The sequence below is a fragment of the Spodoptera frugiperda genome, chromosome 2, assembly GCF_023101765.2.
Source record: "Spodoptera frugiperda isolate SF20-4 chromosome 2, AGI-APGP_CSIRO_Sfru_2.0, whole genome shotgun sequence".
NCBI classification, from domain to species: Eukaryota; Metazoa; Arthropoda; class Insecta; order Lepidoptera; family Noctuidae; genus Spodoptera; species Spodoptera frugiperda.
Window position 1 is genome coordinate 11,660,613 of NC_064213.1, and position 27,383 is coordinate 11,687,995.

A 27,383-nucleotide genomic window follows, 5' to 3' on the forward strand; every position below is an offset into this window, starting at 1 on the left:
CTAAAATATAGATTTTCTTCGGATATGGCCGCTGTATCGGCAATACGACATCTGCAATGTTTTGTAAATTCATTTTTATAAAATGAATAAGGTGTTTTTTACTTATGTATAGTGATTAGCGGACCGTGTACAGTGCTGTGATATTTGTAATGGATGCAGAGAACGAGTACGAAATAAAGAAAGTTCGTGATGCCATACAAACGATAGAGACTATCCAGTCCATGATCGACGTTTCAGCTGAAAGACTTGAGGGTTTACGGACACAATGCTCGACGAGCGCAGAGCTGACGCAGCAGGAGATCCGGACCCTGGAGGTAGGCAGCTAACCTTCACAGCTCGTTGTAGGTACGGGGAAAATAAGTAATGCCCTTGAAAGTATTATACCGAGAGGCCGGGCCTCAAGGACTTAGCTGCACTCAAGGACTGGGGTGAATAGTTCATTGCCGTTGTGGAAATCGTTGCCGTACGCGCGCGCCGCTCCCTCTCACCTTGAATGTTTACCTTTTTTAATTTCACGCGTTAAAAAATTGTAACATACATTTTATTGGTATTTGTGTTCTACATGCTAAAATGAGGTTGTGAAATCTATTTGATCATGATATTACAGTAAAACATTCATAAATGTACATAGAAATGCTTATTATTAGGTAATTACAAGGTTTAAAAGGAGAATTCTGATCATTTTATGAGAAAATCCATAAATTCCATGATGTAGTTCAGTTGTTATCAATGTGTTTAGTCAATATTCAAGGAGTTTACTAGTGAACATTGATGCACTAGTTTCCCATTGGAAACCAATCAGACTAAGATTAGACAGCATATGTAGAATATAGATTCTGTTTTATTTTGAGTCTACACCAATAACTATACTAAACCCATTTCTTTTTAAACTTTAGTACTACCTAATAGTTGTTTTAAAAATATAAGCTTATTGATATAAGAATAAGTATTATAAAAATTCAGAAACTATAAAAAAATACAAACAATCTTTTGATAGATGCTTGATTCATGTTTCTGTTTTATGTGAATTTATGTAATATTGAAACACTACATACATATTTCCTATTTCCTTGGAAATCTTATATATAGGTAGTATGGCTTACTAGATTTTCAACTCAAAACTTAACAAAATGTTCTTTGAATACTTGTAGATAAATATTCAAAAAATATTTTGTTAAGTCTACTAAAATTTTCTATCACAGAAATGAGGTTTAAAAGAGCCAGTTTAAATTTTTAGTTAACTTCGATTTGAATATTGGATAAAATAAAAATGTGAATATTAACATCCACTGCATAAACAATTAATATAATCTATTATTGAAATTCCAATTTAAACTTATAAGAATAAAATTCATTCAAATAATGACACATAATAAAGCCATACTTAAATACAAATTTAATGGTCCCAGTGAGCTGTCCAAATGTGTCACCCTGCCATAATGCCATTTATCAACAATGGCTGACTGTTTGATGAAGTGATTCAATGCTAATGCAGATATGCATCATCACACTCCACTTATTGGAGTTCGTAATTCCTAATATATTGTCCTACTATTGCTTTTTTGGTTGAACTAATTGCTTAAATGCTTCCTTATGAAGGGTCTGAGATATTCTACTAAGATTGTTTAGGGTATGCTAATACATATTGAAAAAACGACACAGATGTGATTGAGAGAAGTTGTGGTCAGTAGTGGATAATATGCAGATGATGAACAAATAATAAGAGAGACACAAACCAACAATCTCCGGTTTGCTTCGCTTGTAAAAAAATTCAATATTAAAAATACGAAGGCCCTATTGATAGTCTTGACTTCTAACATTTTGTACTTTCGGTTTTAAATTATATAGAATAGAAAGGGATGACAATTTTATTATTACTGAAAATAACATACATCTTCTGTTTAAGATTACATCGAATTGTTACTCATTATAATAAAACATAATATCATCATTAATAACAAGTGTAATCAACTCTGTCTTAAAGTGGTGGAGTGGAACACGGTAATGAACATTTTCCTTCCTGCACCCAAACCATGCAGTAATTTAGTCAAGGTCACGAAAACTAGGTGCTCACTTCCCCAATAGATTTAATTACAATCTATCTATTATCATTGTGATTAATTGTACTGGTTTTAGTTAATTTCAATTTAATATTTATTAAAAAATGACTAGCTACTTTCGTGCAGTTTCATCTGTTCTCCTCGGCCCCTATTTAATAACGATCCTCCATAAATATACTATACAACACAAGACCTAGTTGTAACTGGTGACTGTGATACTTGACAAGAGATTGCCATTAAGTCTACTCGAAAGCACCATCAGACTCAATGTCCGGTTCTGTAATCCTAAAGAAGTTAAGAACAAGTTGAACTTTATTTAAATATTCTTATTTATTTATTAATCAGATAAAAGTAATCCATAATGGTTAGTACCAATAAAAAAAAAAAACAGATGCAGTCACATTGTTGTGAAAATAAAGTCAGAAAGATGTATTAAGAATTGCAAGTATGACCTAATATGACAGACCTTTTTCATTTTACCTCATTAAAGTTTTCCTGTTTGCAGGAATGCTAATTACAAATTACCTACATTAATATTGCGAATTGACTTTTTCTGATTAGGTATATGTATTAACCTGTGGTAACCGGGAGTGTAGATCTATGTGAGTCACAATGTTTTTCTGTTCTGTCTCATAAACATATGAAGAGAATTTAAAATCTTTATCCTCATACAAAGTTGCATCTGTCTGTCTGTTTCCGATAAACTGAAATATTACTACACAGATTTCCATGTGGTTTTTACCGAGGGATAGTAATTAATAAGGAAGGATAAAATGTATACAAATTTTATTAAGATTGTATGTGTATTTACATTGTTTAGACCAGTTGTAATAAGCAATAAATTTATACAATCAGGAAAATTGGAATTTAAACAAAACAAGTGTGTATACTCATATTGTTGACAGTGTTTACAAACAATTAATTGTTGCTAATTTGTTGTTGTAAACAATTAGCAATTATTTTGTTACAACACTTGTATGATTGTGATCTGGTTTTATTGGTATGCATTATTTTGATTTGTCAACAATAAGAATTATTGTGTTGATAAGGAACTGCACTTGTTTATTTGCACTCAGATTGTGATTGATAGGTAGATTGGTAGGTAGTTATTACTTCTGTAAATGGACTTTTAAAAGCGAAAGGAATAGAGGGTGTCTTTGTGACAAAAAAATGGAGATTTTTTGTTTATAACTACCAGAGTAGTATTCAGCTTGCCTATCGCCTGGTGATATTTCATCATTGTGTTTTGGAACAGCCTGTATAAAGTTTAGTTTCGAGTGCTAATACTAATGCCTGTCGCATTCTAAATCCTATATTATTTGACTATCGACCCGAAAAACCTAAAAATAAACATGTAGGTAAATAATAATTTAGCTGAACTAGACATGTTTAAAATCTTCTTCATCATCATCTTTACTGAATAAATCGAGACTGTCATGTAATCGGCTCAGCAATTTCAGTCTTGCCCTCCACGACTGAATATGACGATGATATGACATTCTTTGGTTAAACTCTCCACAGGTATCAGATAACGATTGTACGGAATCATACCTACGTACTCATGAGCGAAACCTACGCATGACGTGGATATTTGCAACAGACGACACTGATTAACTGATTACACATTTGAAAAAACAATTTGATTCATAGTAAAATCCTTTAGTAGTTTTGACTTAAAAATTTCCAGCCCCTATAAATGTTGGAAAAAGTAGTTATAACTTTACAATATTTTTAAAACGGGATTTTTCTCCTATGTCGTGGGTGCGTTTACAAACATATAATTACACATACAAATAACACCCAGACCCAAAACAACAATTTGTGGATCGCACAAAGTGTTGCTCCATGCGGGAATCGAACCCGCTACGCGTTGACGACAGTCAGTTAACCAGCCACTACACCAATCGTGCAGTCAAAAAGTATGATCGAGCTGTTTATATTTGAAGTTTTCTTTAGTCACTAAAATATGAAATTATGTTTGTCGTTTGGTAGTCATTTAACTAGATGCTCTAGTAACAGTTGCTTTACTGAAAAAAAATGTTTGAATGCTAACTAACGTATACGTCATCCGATTTCACTACTTACGTTGCAGTTTCTGAGATTTAGGTAATCTTGTATTAACCTTTTGACCGCCAGAGCATAAACGCTTCGCTGTGCCCTCCACGCCAAGCCACAAATTCAACGAAATGACCTTGAAAATATTAGGGATTCCAAAATGTTATCGATAAACCAAAGTGAGTAATAATTTTCGTCTGATTTTTTTTTGAATAAACTGCTTATAACATAAAAATAATATTTATTTAACCTAATCTCCCACTGTAATAAACTTAAGACCACATTAATAGCAACTATCAATAAAATATCAACCTTTTGAGACACAAAAATACATATAAAATTGCAGCAAGTTACAGCACTATTATCTATCAGTTACGCGCCATTGGCATGTATACATGCCAATGGCGCGGGCAACTATCCATTTTTTTTAATCTCTCGTTTATGATTAGGGATGTAGCTGAATAATGTAACTTATCGAGTTCATTTATGTATTAGGTAATCAAATTTGAAAACTGCTAAATAGGTACAGATTTTAGTGATATTATTTATACACTTTCATATTCTTAAAATAGTTGCCTTGTATTTGTAAAATGTCACATGAAACTTAAAAATATATAAAAAATCAACAATTGTGTATAATTATTATGCTCAATATCAGCCTTGTATTTGTAAAATGACACATGAAACTTAAAAATATAAAAAAATCAACAATCGTATTTATTTATTATGCTCATTAACAGCCTTGTAATTGAAACCGTCACGTGAAACTTAAAAATATATAAAAAATCAACAATTGTGTATAATTATTATGCTCAATATCGATAATATTGAAAATATAGTAAATATGCTATTATACCCAAGAATTTTTCAGTTTAAAATATAGTATATTTACCTTTTTTCTCAGAGACTAAGGTTATATATATATACTTTTTAATAGTTATTACAAAAAATAAGCGAGTCATTTAGCTGAAGTTTTAATATTACTTGAATTACACTACATCACTAGTAGGCATGTATACATGCCATTGGCGCGAGAGAACATGCTTTTTTAGCCGATATTTAAGTTGTTTTTATCAATCAAATATTAGAATAACTATATTGCAATTTTGTTCACTGTGTACAATTATGTAATAACTGGGTATTCAGTTCTTAAGATACATCAATAAAACACGTGAAAGTAATGATTTAATGTGTTTATTTTGTTTTTCTCTGTGATCTGTTTCTTGGCATCTATAGATGTCGGTGGCGCACAGGGCACGCTTGCGCATGACATCTATACATGCCATTGGCGTTCAAAAGGTTAACTAGTTTAATATTTTACACTTTAGATTGAAGATAGAAACAATCGGACAATCGTGCGCGTCCACTACGTCCACTGCGTCAAAAGTGCAATTTAATTTATTCCACTAGATAGATAGTCAAACTGCTTTGCTTGTTACTCCCAAATAAATAGCGTAATGATATTAACAATTGCTTCTGTTGTACCCTAGACGAACATATAGCGACCAGATTGGCAATATTATATTAAACAAGGGCCAAATTAAAACTACCTTTAACCGACGAGCATGCATGAAAAGACTGATGAGTATGACTGTGGATGAAACGAAAAGTGTGTGTAAGAATCGTAGCAATTGGCGTTCCATTGTCTCTGCCTACCCACATGGGAGACAGGCGTGAAGTTATGTATGTATGTCTGTCGTACGTTTATAAAATTATAACATTTCAAGTGTACGTCGGTAATTTATGTAGTTAGTTATATGAAAGTTATTACGCTACGGTCCACTGATTATAGTATTCGCGGCGCGTGTTTACGATACGCAGAATACTTGCAATTTCTCCGTGTAAAATGTAACTGTAGTTTTCTTTTTTTTTTGATGAAAGTAAATCATCATGATTGTGTGTATTGTTAATCTTACCGCCGCACTCAGTCATTTAATGGTTACTTAACCCAGTCTTTAAGAATTGTTTTCGGAATAAAATAATTTTGCAAACCAAAGTCCGCAAACCAAAAATCTCGCTAGTGCATAACCAACACTGTACCTAAAACTTGGTTCTAAAAACTAAGTAAGAGTTAATACAGTAAACCGCTGCACGGTCCAGTGATTGCAGTAGTTAGACGACCGGCTGCAATGTAACGCATGGCAGGTTCGATTCTCGCTCGAAACGAATCTTTGTTGGGTCCACAAATATTGTTGATCTAGGTCTGGTTTGCGAAGTCCTAGTCTTTTTTTTAAGGGGGAAAAATCATCCAGTTTCTTCTCCCGCCTTGGACGAGGCGGGAGGGAGTGTCAGACTCTTACTGACTAAAAACCACCCTGTTCCTTCTCCTGCTTTGATCCGGAGCCCCGGTTACTTTTTACGTAGTCCGAAGCTCCGGATTGGGCATCGGCCCTATTGGGTCTGGCGACACATTTTACATATAATAAATGGGAACTAACTATAAGTGCTTTGTTTTCTTTCCAGGGCAAGCTGGTGAAACACTTCTCCCGACAGCTGGTGATCAAGGCCAGCTTCGGTGAGGAGTTGCGGCGTAAGCTCGGCGACGTGCCGCGACTTGCGCAGTGGCTCAGGGTCGTGGGCTTGAGCCCCGATTCTATTACGGTATGGAGTTTATTATAACAATAAGTATTAAGTATATGTATCTAATATGCAAGTAGTAATAGTAGTAGTAGTAGTAATATTGACCAAGTCAGTGAGACTCAGGTCCATACTAAGATCGAAGTTTAAATTGGAAGCCTTTAAATTGTATTCAAGGATAAATTCTTCGAAAAATATCATTCGCAAGTCATTAAAGAGGAAGTTGATATTTTGTTAACTGTTTTACAACTAACAAATTACGTAACGCTAAGGAAATAACAAACAGCAGTTATATTTTGACTCACTTGTTACGTTGCGTCAACAACAATAATTGTACTCTATCGTGAAATGTTTAGTTTCAAGTGATGATAAGATAAACGAACGGATGCGACTTCTACAGAAGAAAGTAAGATATTTGTAAAGGAAGTGACGCGCGATTGTAAAAAAGTTTTAGTCACTTCCGTTGTGTGTTCGGTGTCGATTACCTGGCGGTTGCGGTCCCTTTCACGGCTATGGTGCACGGGAGAAATAAAACAAACAAACTTAACAAAGTTGAGGTGTTACGGATGTTGAGGAGTTTTTAACTGGATCATGAAAGAGTGACGTAACAGCACCGTCCTCTCTGCTCATGCATATGAGTCCCGGTCTGAAACTAGTAGAGCTTTTCCCGAATGGTTCATAATAATAAGACTATGTCTTATGGCGAACGAGCAGTTAGTTCACTGATTATAAGTACTCGAATAGTTCATATTAATAAGACTATGTCTTATGGCGAACGAGCAGTTAGTTCACTGATTATAAGTATTCGACGTTGCTAATGGACATTAATTATAGGAAAACTCGAATTACCAGTGCTTTGCTGGCCTTTTGGGGATTTTGGGGAGATTGTAAGTAATAATGAATTAGTTATGAATAGTGGTGATGATGTTGCAGGCGGTATGTTCCCGCGTGGCGTCGTTGGAGACGCTGCGGGAGCGCTCCGACCACGAGATGCGCGCGCTGCTGGCCGGCGCGCGCGACGAGGAGGTGCTGCGCCTCTGTCGCGCCATGCAGCGGCTGCGGACTTATATAGGTACTGTATACCTTAGTTGTAATATTAGTTTATATATTCCGTAGCAGTTTACAGCGGATTACTGCAAATACGATTTTGTGGAATTCTGAATTGACAATAAGTGATTATTCAACAGTTTTTAACCCCCGACGCAAAAAGAGGGGTGTTATAAGTTTGACGTGTCTGTCTGTCTGTCTGTCTGTCTGTCTGTCTGTCTGTCTGTCTGTCTGTCTGTCTGTCTGTCTGTCTGTGGCATCATAACTCCCGAACGGATGCAGTGATTTCAATTTAGTTTTTTTCGTATTAAAGGGGACTTATGTGCGAGTGTTCTTAGACATGTTTGATGAAAATCGGTTGAGCCGTTTTAAAGTTATGGGCGGTGAAAGTAACGTAAGCGGGAGATTAACCGAAGGTCTGCAATTTGAAAATGTTTTATTTCTTAAAAACTAATAATGATATCTCGTTCAAACCAATTTTCGTTGTTAGTTTCCATTGAAATCTACAGCATATATTTTTTTCAGTTTTCTCACTCTCTTATTTTAAAAGTTAGAGGGGAGGGATACACATTTTTCCACTTTGGAAGCGTCTAACTTTCAAACGATTGATTTTGACGAAAAGTGGTTATAGGAACCTTAATGTCTTTTTTAAAGACCTATCCATAGACACCAACCACGGATATGTAAGCTGAAAAAAATATTTCTTACCTACCTATAAAAAGTATAAAATAAAAAATTAAATTAAAAATTTAAAAAACCGACACAAAAACTTAATTTCCCTTTAAAAAGTAAAAAATAATAAAAGAAACCTAATCTTAAAAAATACGTCGCGTTGGGGGACCGCATGAATACGGACCGCACACCGCCGCCCGCGCCGCTATATTTCTATTTTCTGCGTTATAGTTAAGTACTTAAACATCAATTTACTTTAATGTTAACACCAAGCATGTGATACTTATGAAAAAATTGTAGAGAAGTAAGAAATAATTAGGAGCGGTCCCCCAACGGGACGTATTTTTTAAGATTAGGTTTCTTTTATTATTTTTTACTTTTTAAAGGGAAATTATTGCAGATCAATCCAATGAGAAGATTTCGTTTCTTTCTTATTGGAATTAATGAGAAGTATTGTAGTCATTGGTCATCTAAAAAGGCGATCAATAAATTCCAATAAGTTACCGAGAGATCGTTAATTTCATTCTTTTTATGTTTTTGAGGGACGATATGTGGATAATATCCGCATATAAGTGTTCTAGTTCTAGTAGCTAGAGGTTAAGCTACTGAGGTAAATGGTCTAAGATCCCACCTAAGAACGACCTTCACCGATCTGTCAACCAGGTGAAAATTATATTTTAAAGATTAAAATATGTTTGTGAATGTATATTAATAAGGTTGCCATTATAAAAATGGTCATGGCTATGATTAACCACATTGAAAACGTTGTTAAAAAAGCCTCTAGAATGCTTGGGTTTGTTATAAGGAACGTTAGCTGCTTTCGTCGAAATAAGACAAAAATTTTACTTTACAATTGTCTGGTTCGAAGCTCACTGGAATATTGTAGCACTGTATGGAGACCTCACTATGCCACTCACACACTTAGATTAGAAAGGGTGCAAAAGCGGTTTCTATGGCACTTGGCATTCTCTTCGGGGGTAGCAAGGAAAAAACGCTCGTATAAAGAGAAGCTTTTGTATTTTAAGATGATAACCTTACAAAAAAGAAGAGATTTATTGGATTCAACTTTTTTATTTAAAATTTTACGCTCTCAAATTGATTGTCCCCAATTGTTGGCCAAGTTAAAAATCCGTGTACCCACAAAATGCCCACGAGCCCCTATAACCCCATTATGCCCCCCTTTTCGCAGAACTGTACTTGGTGCTAATTCTCCTATCTCCCGCCTGTGTACATTGTTAAACAGCTGCAGTGATCTTGTTGATGTGCACTTTGACTCACTTACTAGGTTCAGAAGAAGTATTATGTGCAAAAACATGTGATACCTTTTTGATCTAGTCAAAATTAATGTTTATTGTTTCTGATTTTATTTATTTAATGATTTTTGCTTAGTTTTGTTAAGATCTTCGTTATTTAATTGTTCTGTTATAATTCTGTTATAATCTAATCTAATTTAATTTAATTTTTTACTTTGATTTTGACTTCAGTTTTGTAATGTTGTAATATTATGTTGGGTTGTGATTTTTGATAATTTTCAAGTTGATTGCTATTTTACATTTGATTTGATTATTATTATTATTTTTTTTAATAATTTTTTTTTTATTTAATTAGGATTATAATTTTGTTTATTTTGATTTATAATTTAATTTTTTTATGATGGTGTGATTATCGTTGTGATTTTTATGTTATGTTCAACGTAATTGTTTTACTCCTGATTGATTTCGCTAGCAATATTTGGCCTGATCATGACATTTGTTTATAATATGTTATGATTTAGGCAAATTTGTCCGTTGATTATTATATTATATATTTTTTTTATTTAATTTAAGATCAAGATTCTTTATTCATAATTGGTTATTATAATGTTAACATTACATTTACACAATTATGATTTATATGTTATATTATTATTCAATGTAATTTTGTTAGATTCAATTTCAGTCTTAATTTTTGACAGCGATTTCATTGCATTGTGTCCTTGATTATTGTTATTTTTTGATATTTACATTGTCTTAAGTTTTGTCTTATTGGTATTTAAGTCAATTAACAGATATATATTGCATGCTGTGCTTACCTGTAAGGGATTGAGGCACTAAATTTGTATTCCTTATACTGTCAGCAAAATTTGTATCGGTGTACTCAATTGTTGGTGAGCCAAATAAATAAAATAAAAAAAATAAAAATTAATTAAAATTATAAAAAAGTATTTTTTTTTCAAAATTGACTGTCTTGTCGGCCAAACGACTCATAGTCTTATTGAAAGTATACTACATCTGCTATATGCAGTCGATCGGTTGCCTACCTTTTTCTGGTCCCTTTAATCTGGTAGCCAGGTACAAACAGGTAAATTGATATCAGTGATTGCGCTCATCTGTTTACCAACATATGTTTATATAAAAATGTAGGTAAAAATATAGCGAGTAGAGTAGTATAAGGTTGCCTAAGAAAATCTGATCATAAATAACGGTAGCTAGGTTTTGAAGTTTCAAAAATTGGAGCATGGAAATGTGTGTGACAGAGAAGCGTTGCTCGTACTGTTCTATACGATAAAGAAGGACGCAGCATGGCAGCTGCGCGGTACCGGCCGGTAAAATATGAGAGAGTGCGCAATATGCTTCGTATTTGTAGTATAGACAAGGAGGAAAATAGTATACTATAGAGAATCATTTTAATAAGAAGTCGAGAATAAAAAAAGAATGGAAAACATTTTTCAAAAATAAATTTACTAACACGTGTATAGTTTGAAAATTATAAATCTTTATTATCAAACAATATTTGCATAAAAAGTAATTAAATGCCGTATTCCGGATCGGAATAGTCGGAAGTTATATCGCCGTCTTCTAAGTCGGAAGAAGTTTCTTCATTTGCATTATCCGTTATTTGCAAAATATCATCTATTTTTAAGGGCGTTTGATCTCCATCAAATCCCTTTGGTTTTAAATGACCATCGACAAACCAGCCACAATTTTCTGGACGTAATTTTATGCAATTAGAATCAGTTGCATTCAACCACATTGAATTAACAAAAATTGTGCGTAAAATTTTTTGTTTAAGTGATTCCCAACATGGTGGTATGGTATTTGAGTCAAAACTTTTTACTTTTTTAAGGAATTTCTCACTATCTTCTTATCTCAGTACGAGCAACGCTTCTCTGTCACACACATTTCCATGCTCCAATTTTTGAAACTTCAAAGCCTAGCTACCGTTATTTATGATCAGATTTTCTTAGGCAACCTTATACTACTCTACTCGCTATATTTTTACCTAAATGATAAATGATAAATGATAAATGATAAATGATATTTATTTCTGTAAATAGGTCATAAAATAACACTTTTACACGTCAATATTTCAAATAGCTAGATGAGGCCGGCATTTTTATATAAACATATGTTGGTAAACAGATGAGCGCAATCACTGATATCAATTTACCTGTTTGTACCTGGCTACCAGATTAAAGGGACCAGAAAAAGGTAGGCAACCGATCGACTGCATATAGCAGATGTAGTATACTTTCAATAAGACTATGAGTCGTTTGGCCGACAAGACAGTCAATTTTGAAAAAAAAATACTTTTTTATAATTTTAATTAATCATAGCCATGACCATTTTTATAATGGCAACCTTATTAATATACATTCACAAACATATTTTAATCTTTAAAATATAATTTTCACCTGGTTGACAGATCGGTGAAGGTCGTTCTTAGGCGGGATCCTCTACTAAAATGTTAATCCTTGTCGTGTGTTACCACAGAGGCGCTAGGTCGCGGCGAGGGTGGCGCGGAGTTACAGTTGTTCTGGGACTCGTGGGAGCGCACGGTGCGCGCCTCGCCCCGCGCGCCGCGCGCACGACACGCCAACGCAGACCATCACGGCACGCCGCATAACAAGAAAGGTAACTTACTACTGATTATCATCATCATCATATCAGCTATAAGACATCCACTGCTGAACATAAACCTCCGTCAATGACTTCTAGATTGACTAGTTGGAATCTATCTATATCGAGTGGCCTCCTTCAGGTTGTCTGTCCACGCAACAGATATTCCAAATATAATATCTTGTCGTTTTCCCCCCAAAGGGGTACACATTTTGGGTTGTTACATTTTTATTAACTAACACAAATTATTGTTCCCATAGCAAAATTTCTGTAACCTAATCAAGCTTCTCCTTCTTTCCAGGTGGCAAATCTCCCCCCACTCCAGTAGCGAAGCGGAAACAACCGAGTACCCTGCCCCCTCCCGCGGCGCTCACCAAGTCGAGGTCACACGAGTCACAACTCTCTGTCAGACCTGACGCTTCAGATCTTAGGTAAGGGCTCATAGATCTTTATTTTGTAAAGTCTACTATTGGTTCAAGTGCATTAGGCTAAAGAATTAATTATGTTTTCCGACACTCGTTGTGTCGTGTATCGAACAATTTTCATGTTTATGAGCCCCTAGCATGGTTCGATACTAGTCGAGTTACCTCGTTAAACAGTGGTGTGATGGAGTAAGTCTTTAAACATGATTAGTTTAATTTGTCTTACGATTTTTGTAAGAGGAGAATACTTATAAAAGTCATCTTTACAGTGACAACAGCCAGTCGTCAGCGGTGGGTACGTCGGAGGTGACTCCCCCCGCCTCCCCCCACGACACCGAGTCCGAGCACACGCCGCTACACCGCCCTCTACCGTACCACAACAACAACGTAAGCAGTGACGCCATGTAACATAGTACATTATATACCGTATACCTCGCTACACTGCAAGCTTCAGCTTCGCTCACTACGCCGCCATACTAACCTTCGACGTAAACACTCATGAACCCGCTTCTTACTAGGCGTAGTTTGGACACAGGCCTTTTAAGATGTAGGTCCGAATACGAGGGCGAGTCTTTTGAGATGAAACTGTTTAATCTGTGGCGAGGCTTTATAGAACTTTTTTGATTTGTGTAGGTTTAATAAGAATTTATTTAGCTAGCATTTGAGGCGCTGAGGTTAAAGAGCGTTTGTATTCCTAGTGGAGTTTAGAAGTAGGGTAGAGTTAGTGTGGGCGATATGGTGTCGGGTTTGGAGTGGTGCAGGTAAGGCGTGTACAGGTGCGGTCGCCCGCGAAGGGCGCGCTGGGCCGGCGCCTGGCCACCATCATGGCGTGCGCCTGCGCCCCCGAGCGGCCGCGCGCGCCCCCGCCCGCGCCCTCCGCGCCCCCGTCCGCGCCGCGCACCCCGCACCACGACCCGGTCTGTATACACCCCCTCCCCCTCCCCCCTGTCTGCGTGTCTCTGGTTGTCCCCCGATGTACCCACGTGTCCGTGAATGGCGCACCCTGTAGTAGTGTACGGTGGATCGATGTTGTTGTGAGTATCTCTGCATGGTAGACCACGTCGCGCTGACCTTCGTGACTCTTCACTTTCTATGATTCTATAGTGGACTGCATGGTTCTTTAGCAATGGTGTAAATAGTCAATTTTATCATAAGCTGTATTCAATATCTCTATGTATTCAGTTCTCTTCTAGGTGTTCGTAAAACATGAATAAACTTAATATACTCTTCAGTGGTATTGCTTCGTATCTCTCTTCAATAAATACTTGTAGCATGCATTTCGTTGTTCTTTCTTCAATGTAGGAAAATATCGATGTTTTGTTATAGGTTTTCGTATTTCTTTCTCTATTTTAAGTTGTCTGTAGTGGCATTGCGTTTTTATCTACGTAATTATAATCAACTAATTTGAAATATTAACGCAATCGGACTGTGCGTACAGTGATACTTTTATTTTACTGTAAGAAGAGTTTTCTTCAAACTTGTTTCTGATCATAAATATCTTATTATTTAAAGTATTAAAACTTATTGTTAAGAATAAGTTATTTCACTTAGTAGTCGCCATCAATGGCGAATAAGATCAATACTAATAGTCCAGTCATTTGGTAGATAAAAAGGGGGTTACCTGGAAAGTTTTCCGGGAGTTTTGAAAATTGGCGAATTTATAGATTTGGGTATGCTCTTTTCGAATTTCAACTTTGCCACCTCGTACACCCGCCGCTCGCGCCGCCATATTGAAAAAATGGCGCCTAAAAACGGTTTTTTATTAATATCTCCGTTCCCACGCATTTTACGAAAAATATTTATCTACAAAATTAAACTAGAAAAAAAATCCTACAATTTATGTATTGATAACTTTTTCATAAAATCAATAGTTTTTGGCGTACGAGCGCCGCAAAGTATTATTAGTCCAGTCAAATTAGGATTTCACCTCGGAATTTGAGATACCCAGCTGTAATTTTGTATATACTTGTATATTGACTGCCTGAAACTTGTCTCAAAACCTACATATGGTAGGGTGTAAGCAACTATTAAATTTTAAGGTCCAAAGGTCCCAAAAAACGTTTTTTTGGAAATATCTCATTTCCTATGGGTTTTTGGTATTTGCATTTAATACCAATATTGTAGAATACAAAATTCTCTACAACTTTTGTGTAAACTTTTTTTTTATACGGTGCACCGTTTCCGAGATAGAGGGCGGAGAGCGCGCGGTCACTGCACCTCTACAAAATTTTTTTTTCGTCTAACCTATCCGTAATGGTTGTCTATGGATAGGCCATTAAAAATACGTCATGGTTCCTAAAACCATTTTTCGTCAAAATCAATTGTTTGAAAGATAGACACTTCCAAAGTGGAAAAATGAGGTCTATCGAATGTGTCCTGCCCTCTAACTTTTAAAATAAGTGAGTAAGAAATCTAAAAAAAATATATGCTGTAGATTTTAATGAAAACTTTCAAAGAAAATTGGTTTAAACGAGATATCATAATTAGTTTTTAAGAATTGATACATTTAAAAAAAACACATAGTTTGTACACGTGGTGGTGCAGATGAATAATACTTTGCGGCGCTCGTACGCCAAAAACTATTGATTTTATGAAAAAGTTATCAATACATAAATTGTAGGAAATTTTTTCTAGTTTAATTTTGTAAATAAATGTTTTTCGTAAAATGCGTCGGAACGGAGATATTAATAAAAAACCGTTTACAAACAATGTGTGTTGTACAAACAGGGGAGTTTCGGTAGGTTCCTGTTTCTGATGTTATATGTGTTATGTTATATGTTCCACTGTGTCCTCCGGGCGGTCTTCGCAGTGATGACACCCGGGCGTTTCCTCCCGCCCAATCAAAAACAGGATCCTACCGAAACTCCTGTGTCCGGTAAGCACCTGCGTCAGGCGGTAGGTGAGGACGCCATGGCGCCTCTCTAGCCACTCCTCAAACAGGGGACTTACCTCTGCAATGACAGCGAGCCCAGCCCTCGGTTGCGACAGTCGTTGCTGCACAACACACATTGTTTGTACACGTCTTGGTGCAAATTAATAATACTTTGCGGCGCTCGTACGCCAAAAACTATTGATTTTATGAAAAAGTTATCAATACATAAATTGTAGAAAATTTTTTCTAGTTTAATTTTGTAGATAAATATTTTTTCGTAAAATGCGTCGGAACGGAGATATTAATAAAAAACCATTTTTAGCCGCCATTTTTTCAATATGGCGGCGCGAGCGGCGGTTGTACGAGGTGGCAAAGTTGAAATTCGAAAAGAGCATACCCAAATCTATAAATTCACCAATTTTCAAAACTCCCGGAAAACTTTCTAGGTAAAACTACCAAATGACTGGACTATAATTCATTTAACAGGAGTACTTGGCATCAAAAGTCAATTTTGACGTTCCGAAAGAATCCCATATAGGATTGGTTGTTTATCCATCCATTCATTTATTTGTTTGTCAAGGTCTATTCGATATTTAATACCCTATTGGCAAATTCAAGGCATATGGGTTAGATCATAATTATTCAAGCATATAGAGATTAATAACTCAAGTGTCTTGCACTGGTCAGGAAGCTCTCAAACTCAATTAAGTTTCACTTAACATGATGCTTACGACCATGAAGAGATAAACAACTCAAGTGTGCACTGTCAGAAAACTCTCAAACACAATTAAGTTAGATTTAAATTGATGCTTACGAGTTGGAGACAAATATATTCTACTCTACTGTCCAGCACATGGTTAGAAAGTAGCCTTTATGGCCTTTATTTTTTATTGAGATTAATAACTCAAATGTTTTGCACTGTCAGAAAATTCTCAACCTCAAGTACATTTAAATTGATGCCAACGAGTTGGAGACAAATATATTCTACTCTACTGTCCAGCACATGGTTAGAAAGTAGCCTTTATGGTCATAATAATAAAACTTTCTGCCTGACCCAGTTCTTGAAAATGCAGATGTCACACCGTATTGGGATTGAACTATCATCACAGACAAGACAATTGTTGCTAACAAACCTGACATTGTGGTGATAGATCGACCAAGCCGTCGCACAATGATAATTGATATAACAATCCCACATGACGAGAATCTTGTGAAAGCTGAAAAAGATAAAGCCAGTAAATATCTTGATTTAGCTCATGAGGTTGTCGACATGTGGGATGTAGATTCAGCAATCATTGTGCCGATAATCGTATCTGCCAATGGCCTTATAGCCAAAAGCCTCGACCAACACCTGAGTAGGCTAACGTTAGACGGTTGGATCAAGAGCCTGATGCAGAAGGCAGTACTTCTGGACACGGCGCGTATTGTCCGGAAATTCCTCTCTCTTGAGCCCTGACCACCGGCTACTGCTTTTTATATTTTTAAATGTTTTTTTTTCTTTTTAATTTAATATTTAAAAATGTAACAAAAAGTATAAGAAATAAATAAATGACCTAAACAAACTTAGAATCCGCTACAGTTTATGTACATAATAATAAAACTTATAATCCGGTACAGACGGGGGTGGGCGTGGCGCCGCGGTCGCCGCGCACGCCGACGGTGAGCCGCTGCATGGCGCACGACATCGCGCACCGCTTCACCAAGACCATGCTCATCGCCACCTGCGACTACTGCGACAAGCAGATGTTCGGCTCCGCGCTCAAGTGCAAGGAGTGCAAGTTCAAGTGTCACAGGTACGTCATTCACTAACACCGCTTCACCAAGACCATGCTCATCGCCACCTGCGACTACTGCGACAAGCAGATGTTCGGCTCCGCGCTCAAGTGCAAGGAGTGCAAGTTCAAGTGTCACAGGTACGTCATTCACTAACACCGCTTCACCAAGACCATGCTCATCGCCACCTGCGACTACTGCGACAAGCAGATGTTCGGCTCCGCGCTCAAGTGCAAGGAGTGCAAGTTCAAGTGTCACAGGTACGTCATTCACTAACACCGCTTCACCAAGACCATGCTCATCGCCACCTGCGACTACTGCGACAAGCAGATGTTCGGCTCCGCGCTCAAGTGCAAGGAGTGCAAGTTCAAGTGTCACAGGTACGTCATTCACTAACACCGCTTCACCAAGACCATGCTCATCGCCACCTGCGACTACTGCGACAAGCAGATGTTCGGCTCCGCGCTCAAGTGCAAGGAGTGCAAGTTCAAGTGTCACAGGTACGTCATTCACTAACACCGCTTCACCAAGACCATGCTCATCGCCACCTGCGACTACTGCGACAAGCAGATGTTCGGCTCCGCGCTCAAGTGCAAGGAGTGCAAGTTCAAGTGTCACAGGTACGTCATTCACTAACACCGCTTCACCAAGACCATGCTCATCGCCACCTGCGACTACTGCGACAAGCAGATGTTCGGCTCCGCGCTCAAGTGCAAGGAGTGCAAGTTCAAGTGTCACAGGTACGTCATTCACTAACACCGCTTCACCAAGACCATGCTCATCGCCACCTGCGACTACTGCGACAAGCAGATGTTCGGCTCCGCGCTCAAGTGCAAGGAGTGCAAGTTCAAGTGTCACAGGTACGTCATTCACTAACACCGCTTCACCAAGACCATGCTCATCGCCACCTGCGACTACTGCGACAAGCAGATGTTCGGCTCCGCGCTCAAGTGCAAGGAGTGCAAGTTCAAGTGTCACAGGTACGTCATTCACTAACACCGCTTCACCAAGACCATGCTCATCGCCACCTGCGACTACTGCGACAAGCAGATGTTCGGCTCCGCGCTCAAGTGCAAGGAGTGCAAGTTCAAGTGTCACAGGTACGTCATTCACTAACACCGCTTCACCAAGACCATGCTCATCGCCACCTGCGACTACTGCGACAAGCAGATGTTCGGCTCCGCGCTCAAGTGCAAGGAGTGCAAGTTCAAGTGTCACAGGTACGTCATTCACTAACACCGCTTCACCAAGACCATGCTCATCGCCACCTGCGACTACTGCGACAAGCAGATGTTCGGCTCCGCGCTCAAGTGCAAGGAGTGCAAGTTCAAGTGTCACAGGTCAGATATACTATACATACATACAAAATATATTATGTATTTTGTAAAGATTTGTTTATGTATATCTTAACTTTAACTATTCTTTTGGCTGTATAACGTATTGGCGTAAGCTGTAATGTTGTATATGTAAATGACAATGCCAGATCCTGCCCCTCTTAATTTCATCAATGTACAAGAAATGTAAATTAATCAATATTATGCAATGAAAATAAGACCCTTGGTTACTTAATTATTATTCTGATAAAGTTGCGGATAAAAATTGGAAATAAAAAGAATTTAAAAAACCCAAGGCCTACTTCCTGTATTTATCGCGACCATCTGCGTTTCTTAGTACGCTTGCATGCAGCACACAAAGAGTCATTAAAAAAAAAGATTTATTAATGTAATGTGTACGGATTTTAATATGAATTTGGTATAAATACATACTGTTAGTTAATTTATTTTTTTATAATATATATTATAATGAATGCATATTCTAATTATTATTTCGTGTTTGAACGTTAGTGATTAGATGTAACGAAACCTCATTGGCGTGCGTGTGTCACTATGTCCAAAAAGTCATTATTTGACATTCGCTCTGTCTGTTCTGTTTACATTGTTGTTTCGTTATGACTATGAACTAAAAGTAGGATTACTAAAGGTGATATTGGTGATGAAAATCCTTCCTTTCATAGCTAAACCCCTATGATAGCATTGTATTAATATAAAGCACTTAATTTAATTATTTCTACCATTATAACTCCAATGAATCTAAACTGTTACCTAACCTAAATTAATAATATTTTGTTCTTAGATTTATATAGAAACCGCAAGCTCTAAAGGCTTTTAATCATGTTTTTAGTTATCACTAATAGAGCAGCAATTGAATGCTACATTTGGCATGCCTGTACAATATATTTTTTGGTGGGGCAAAACTCTATAGAGATTCTGGCATTGTCATTTGTAAATTACTCTTAAGACATACGCCCGAATACTGAATTGCTACTCAATTTTAAGTTGTACTTAAATATCGTGCTATCTCTGTCATTTAATAAAGAATTGACAGTGACAGAACTAGTCTTGAGAGCGTCTTAAAATTGAGTAGCTTTTGAGTATTCGGACAGTAAGAAAGGTAATCTTGCCTAACAAACGGCTTGCATTGTACTGAATAAATAAGTATGGAGTGGAATACAATGTTTGAAAAGTATTGCAGATAATAAGGGAAAGAATTAAGTCTCTGGATGCCAATAAACTGCAACAATTTTGGAAATAAATTTGGAAAAACAAAGCTATCTACCAAACAACGATATATTAAGATATCTGAGGAATTTGACACCATGCTTCAACAATCTTTAAGTTAATAGTAGTTATAATGTCAATATTGTTCTATTAAAATTATTGTAATTCTATATAAGTAATAATGATCAGTGTCTAAACATAACATTTAATTCACAGAGACTGCGAAAGTAAAGTACCTCCTTCGTGCGGCCTACCACCGGAATTTGTGGATGTTTTTAAAGAAAAGTTTCACAAAGATGGTGAGTTTTAACCTAAACTAAAAACAATAACTTTCTACTTGTAGTTCTTGTTAAATACTGTTACCTCATTTCTAGGGGACAGTTTAACATATGTTTCATACGAAATGTGACCAAATGTGTTAACATATTTTTTTATTATTTGCCAAAGTAAGCAACACTGCTAATAAAGAAACGAATTGACTGATGGTAAGCGATTAACAACATGCATGGGTATCAGTAAGCCAATTTTCTTTAAAGTTTGAACTTAATTAGCAAATGTAAAACAGGCTCTAAGCGTCTATTTATACTAGCGCAGAGTTGAAGCGCATCGAAGCGTCTTTCCAAAACTGAACATAACAAATTCAACCTTAACTCCACAGGGTAACGCACACATTACTTCTGAGATTTTCTTCTTCGCACCAATCAGCGTAGTTCGCGCGCAGACGCGCGAATTCTGACGAATGCGCGCGTCTTATTAAAATCTCCGAAGTAATGTGTGCGTTACGCTGTAGAGTTAAGGTTGAATTTGTTATGTTCAGTTTTGGATAGACGCTTCGATGCGCTTCGACTCTGCGCTAGTATAAATCGACCCTTAGAACCTGTATTACATTTGCTAATTAAGTTCAAACTATATAGAAAAGAGGCTTACTGATACCCATGCATGATGTTAATCGCTTACCATCAGTGAATTCGTTTGTGAGTGTTTCCAAGATAGTAATGAGTGTTGATGCCGCAGGCGGGTACTACTACATGTCGGGGCGCGGCGCGGGCATCCTGTCGTCGCTGACCCACCGCCGCCGCCCGCACGCGCCGCCCGCCTCGCACCACGCCGTAACTACGCATTCATTACTTTACACCATTTCACACTATCAAAACATCTTGAAAATAAAAAAAATCTTGTCTTCAATAATAATAAATAATGATTCGGCTCTAAACGCCGTACTCATAGTCATCTATTGATTACCATTTTTATCGGAACAAAATTGTTAGGATTTCATTTTATTTAATTGCTCTGAGTACGGCGGTAACATATCTGTTAACATGTTAACTAGTCTTACATTACTACTGAAAGTAATGACCCCGCAATCTCAATCCAAATGCTCTGAATCGACCTAGGTTTTGACAGAAACTCAAAACATATCACTAACATCAAGAATTTTTGAGTTGAGTTGGATAATTTAGTATTACCCTAAACAACATTAAATGAATGATTTATATCCCGCAGGGTGGACCAGATTCCTCGTCGAACACGTCGTCGTGCAATAGCTCGACCCCGTCGTCCCCCGCGCTGGCCCCGCCCCTGACCCCGCACCACCTGCACCACCACCCCCACCATCCCCACCACCCCCACCACCCGCACCATCCGCACCATCCGCCCACCACTAAACAACAGTTCAATTTCCCAGGTAAGGAAATAATTATAACTAGTGTTTGGGATACAGGCTTACAGGCTTACTTTTCATTAGCACTTTTGTGAGAAATACTGGTTAATGATCAGTGCAAGAGGAACGGAGCTATGTAGGTTGTATAGCTCCGTCCCTCTTGCACTGATCAGTGATCGACCATTCTGACACAATTGTAATAGCAGACTAAGGCCCTGGCTTACTTTTCATTAGCACCCGGCGAATATTTGTCGAATTACACAAAATATTTTGAATTGATTAAATTCATACTTTCACCTAAAATATCAAATATGGGCCCTTGACGTGGCTTGAAAATAATCGGGTTACTTTGTCGAAAAGTTACACAAACCATAATTAAGTCTTTGACTGCCAATAGAAAACCGTGGCGTTTAAAGTGTTAATGTGATTGTTTTGTTTGTACCGACAGAACTAAAGCCAGTGGTATCTAGTCCTAACCACGTGTCGGTACAGTCGCCGTCGAGACAACACAACAAGGAAGACCTCACTACTAGCGTGCAAAGTGGTAAGCTCCTACTACAGATCTGTACTTCCATCTAAATCGACTTTCATACATCTTTCTATCAAATCAAAGAAACTTGTAATTTTACAAAGCTCTTTAATTATTTAAAAAAAAACACAACAATTGATTTAACCCGTCGTATGCTGAAGCTCTGATCAGTGCGAGACACAATGTGTATTCTATTGTTGTCTCATATACCCGCAGACGAAAGGTTAATAGCCGAATTGATTGTTTGTTTCGCTATCACATAAAAAATATATTTTGAATAATGTTGAATCAGCAGATTTGGCAAATAAACCATTTGTATTTGTATCTCTCGTGTCCTTCGTGAGAAGATATAGTAGTGTTTGTGGTCGTTGCAGGCGACAGTTCCCGCTGCGTGTCGCTGTCGGGGTCGGGCTCCACGGACAGCGGGGGCTGCCAGCGCGGCGACTCCTTCGACCTCTCCAACAAGCACGGAGACTCGCGGTGGCCGCGACAGAATAGTGTAAGTTATACTAAGCGTACCTATCAAAACTAGCGTAACTATTTTTAGTAGCAATTCGATGTAAAAAGACTAGAACTAGAACTAGAAAACTCGCGTTTATAATTGTCTGAATGCCAGTATTTTACGTGGAATCATCGCCATCTGCTCTCCACGACCAGCTTGGGTTATGGAACAAAAGATAATACTTTACCCGACTCGGGAATCGAACCCGAGACCCCTTGTCCGGCAGTCGCATTTGCGACCACTCAACCAACGAGGTAGTCTTTTCAGTATTTTTAAAGCAATCAACGAAAGTTTTGAAATTAGCATTTATGTAAGTATTTATAAAAAAGCTCCTGACAGTAGCAAACGGTAGGTATGGTTACATCTGTGTAGGTACTGATAACACGGGACTTGACTGCCGACTGCCGGACTGTGTGATAACAATGCGAGTGACATTACAATGATGTCTATTATTGTATCACAGTTTGTATTGTAAGCACAAAGCTCTCGTACATTTTTACAAGTTTGTTTTAATTTACATTCATGTAAAAATAGTTTTTTTTTGAAACAGTACATTTTAAATGAATTGGGAACAGATATAAAGTTAATAGTTGTGATTGAAAAGTGTACAGTTACATAAAAGTTACGTTGAAAATGTCTATTTTTGTGCGTAGACGCCGGTTGTTTGAGGAAGTGAGTGTTTGGATTATTGTTTTACTGAAGTATATCTTAGCCTTTAGCCAGTGAAAATGTATTTTTCTTTCATGAAGACTTTACAACCGTAAATGAAAATTTACTTTTACCAGTACATATCACATGAACTTAATATAATATTTCTCAATTACAGTTGTCAATGAAAGAATGGGACATCCCGTACGACGAGCTGAAGCTGTTCGAGGTGATAGGCACGGGCCGCTTCGGTACGGTGTACCGCGGCAGTTGGCACGGCGCCGTCGCCGTCAAACTGCTGCATGTGCTCAGTGACGACTGTGTGCCGCTCGACACGTTCAAACATGAGGTAACTTGGACCAGTTCTGTATAATAAGCTAAGTTATTTGGTATAAAGGTGGGATTATATATGTATAAATGGGAATTTTACGCAAAAAGTGAAGGGCTCTTTTGTTAATTTTAGGAAAGTATTATTTGTAGGTTAAAATCTGATTATTATATTAAAAAATAAGCATTTTGTAAGTTACTTTTAACGTAGCATTCAATTAATATCATATGTTGATGTTAACTACAAAACCTTTCCCTTGTATAACTATTATTAAATACAATAAACGTGTGATGTAGGTGGCTACCTTCCGCAAGACCCGGCACGAGAACTTGGTCCTGTTCATGGGCGCGTGCATGAAGCCGCCGCGCCTGGCCATCGTGACGTCCCTGTGCAAGGGCATGACCCTGTACACCCACATCCACCTCCGCAAGGACAAGTTCACCGCCAACAAGAGCGTACTCGTCGCGCAGCAGATATCACAGGTATTACGGCACTTGCGCTACATTTTGCGCAACGTTTGCGCAACTTAGCGCATTGTTTGCTGAATTTCAAAATCAGTGTTATTGATGGTTCATTTAATGCATAATTAATTTCATAAATAACAACTCTCGCTATGTTTTCAATATGTACACATAAATCAAGAGTTTCTTCCAAGCTGTAATTGTTAACTTGAAAACTAACATTCTTTAGTAAATATGAAGAAAAATATTCATAAATCCCCTTTCTTCGTTCCAGGGTATGGGCTACTTGCACGCGCGAGGAATCATCCACAAAGACCTGAAGACGAAGAACATATTCCTAGAGAACGGCAAAGTAGTGATCACGGACTTCGGGCTCTTCAGTGTTACCAAACTGTGCTTTGGAAACAAGTTAGTACAAAGGTCATTAGAGAACATTTTGCACTATTATCTTAACTAAATACTAACAGGAGTTGTTGCACGCTACCTTACATTTTGAGTAACGCTTGTCAGGTAAACAGGGTGACTTTTCTGCTTTTATCTCAAGTTGATTACAGTCGGCGCAGTATTACATACACATGATACTCAGATCTTGAATTACGTTGATTACAAAGATTTTGTTGTTAGCGGTGATCATAATGTACCTGCAACACCTGAGGCATCGCGAGTTCGTCGCCAACCATTTAGGACGCTTTATTTGCTTAGTATCTTTCGTGTGACATACAAAATTCGTTAGAATATTTGTAAAGTTTCTTCATACAATGTTTGAGAGTGCTCAACTAGTTTCAAGCCGTGACTGGGGCTCATAAAGCATTCTTCTTTATTTTTTCAAATATTTGGAGATTAGAGAAGTTTTCTCTTTGTACAGACCACGTTCGCCTCCATTAGCCATTAATTATGCTAGTGAATCTGTAATATTATTATGCGTGTACTGTTGATTGATTGACGGTGTTTCTCGTTTAGCCTCCGCGGCGACAGCCTGGGCATCCCGGCGGGCTGGCTGTGCTACCTGGCGCCGGAGTTATGTCGCGCCCTCACTCCGCACGCCTCGCTACATCTGCCCTTCTCCAAGGCCACCGACGTATACGCATTTGGGTAACTATACTTACTTTTATTCAAACTTCATTGTGATTGTTGTATGTGTCGGGTCTGCATAAAAATAAATCCCCTGCCTCTTTTATCGAGTTCTCAAAATTATAATTACCAAGCAATACGCGTAGTCAAATTTTGGGGGTTCAAACCCCCCCCCCCGAAAAATGCGTATCTGGACATTACAGAGCGTTATTTTTCTAGTTAGCATAGTACATCCCCGTTTGGCAAAGGTTTACCTATGAATCTGTTTATTACATAAATTGTTTTTTTTCTCATGTATGAAGGAAGTTTTTTTTTTTTTTGGTCACACATTTCATGGGTCGACTTTCTTGAACCCCTCCCGAAACTAAAACCTGGCTACGCCTATGTTACCAAGCATAAAGCTTCTTATTCTTACGATTTCTTGTATAACCCCAACATATTCCTTTACTGAACTGTTTTATTATGTTTACAGCACGGTATGGTACGAGTTGTTATGCGGAGAGTATCCGTTCAAGAGCCAGCCGCCGGAGGCAGTCATCTGGCAGGTCGGGAAGGGCGTCAAGCAATCGTTAGCCAACATGCAAGCTTCTAGAGATATTAAGGTACAGGTTTAAAGTTATTGTACATCTTTTGTACTTTTGACTGCACGGTTGGTGCGGTGGCTGGACAACTGGCTGCCACGCAACGTGTAGCGGGTTTGATTCCCGCACGGGGCAACTCTTTGTGTGATCCACAAATTGTTGTTTCGGGTCTGGGTGTCATGTGTATGTGAACTTGTGTATACGCACCCACGACACAGGAGAAAATCCTAATGTCCGATAACGTTTAAAAAAAAAAAATTAGAAAGTATTTTTTAAATACAATCATTCTGCATTCTGTCACTGCTAAATAAAGACCTCCCTCTTACATTTTGAGTAGACATAATAAAATGATAAATTCTCTATTCCCATTCGCAGGACATCCTAATGCTGTGCTGGTCGTACCGGTCGTCGGAGCGGCCCGACTTCCCGCACCTGCTGACGACGCTGCAGAAGCTGCCCCGCAAGCGGCTGGCGCGGTCGCCGTCGCACCCGGTGCACCTGTCGCGCTCCGCCGACTCCGTCTTCTGAGACCGGCTCGAGGCACTCTGCGTGCGGCCCTAGCGCTGAGATTGGAGCCCCGGTCTGCGGCCTGTGTGGTACCGTTGTTTATTGTCTACTTTAGGAACTATACTCCATATTATGGTTAGTTTTGTGTGTCAGTAGTGAGCGAGGTACAGGTAAATCAACAAAATACGTGATCTTTGTGATGCAAAATTCTACCTGATCAGAGGATCCTCTCTTTTCACGAAATAGGGAATATTGCACACTGACCTAAAGAATTGAGTTATGGCCACTCCAAAGCCATATCGAAATCGAACGTTTTGATGAATCTTCATAAGCCACATTACAGACTCTTAACTTAATTAGTAAAAGGTCAGACTATGTACTAAAATTAAATATTAAAGTAAAATTAAACTTAATTACGATTTTATCCTACTTTGACGAATGTAAAGTGCAATAAGAACAACGGAACCAAACTAGCCAGCCGACCACTAAAGTATTCGCTCACTGAATCTCGTATATCGACGAAATAAATATAACTATTTAAAACTATATTTATATTTTGAAATGTCATAAATATTACTTTGTTTTCAACTAGTCGAGAGAGAACAGTTTCCGTATTTAAATAAGATTTAATAATTTATTTTTATCAGTAAGACTTTTAATATAAATATGTGCTGCAGTCAATTGAATATTTATAATAGAGGATTCAGAATCAATCAAGTTAGTGTTTCGCCGTCCATGATTACCGGGATAAACAAACAAGTAACTCGAATACTACTATCGAATACTGGCCCTACTCAGTGTATAAAGTCATAGTCAAATTAATCTTACAATATACAGAAGCTGTCCTCTCCACTAGTTAATTCAAGAAGTTATATTTCAGTATAACACAACACACGGGTTTTCGATACTTAGTATAAAAAACATTTATAAATAAAATGTAAAATATGTTAATAACGTCTATTGTAAGTATATCTTGATCTCTGAATAATCAATAGAATAAATTATATTTTCGTAATTAAAATAATAATTAAATCATGGAAAAAATTAAAAAAAAAAGTGAAAAATGACTGCTTTGTTGATAGATTGTAAATATATGTACAGTGTTACGATTTTGCTGTGATCGACGAATCGACTGTTCTTAGTGACAAAGGCCATCTTTCGAGTCAGGAAATCAACATAATC

At 37.6% G+C, this 27,383-nt stretch overlaps 1 protein-coding gene across 2 annotated transcripts; it reads left to right on the plus strand.

Annotated features, from left to right (window-relative positions):
* Nucleotides 1–27,315, plus strand: LOC118269104 (kinase suppressor of Ras 2). Of its 2 annotated transcripts, none has more exons than XM_050704819.1 (18): nt 1–314; nt 6,579–6,716; nt 7,626–7,764; nt 12,164–12,304; nt 12,591–12,720; nt 12,981–13,098; nt 17,201–17,376; nt 20,131–20,213; nt 20,929–21,023; nt 21,418–21,598; nt 22,023–22,118; nt 22,478–22,602; nt 23,432–23,602; nt 23,878–24,063; nt 24,317–24,462; nt 25,003–25,134; nt 25,586–25,715; nt 26,070–27,315. In XM_050704819.1, exons 1-18 carry the CDS (start codon nt 150–152, stop codon nt 26,220–26,222), a joined length of 2,505 nt encoding a protein of 834 aa, XP_050560776.1. In that variant the 5' UTR covers nt 1–149; the 3' UTR covers nt 26,223–27,315. The 2 variants fall into 2 exon arrangements, with proteins under 2 accessions (XP_050560776.1, XP_050560779.1); XM_050704822.1 differs by having other exon boundaries at nt 24,317–24,450.
* The last annotated feature ends 68 nt before the right edge of the window (nt 27,316–27,383 follow it).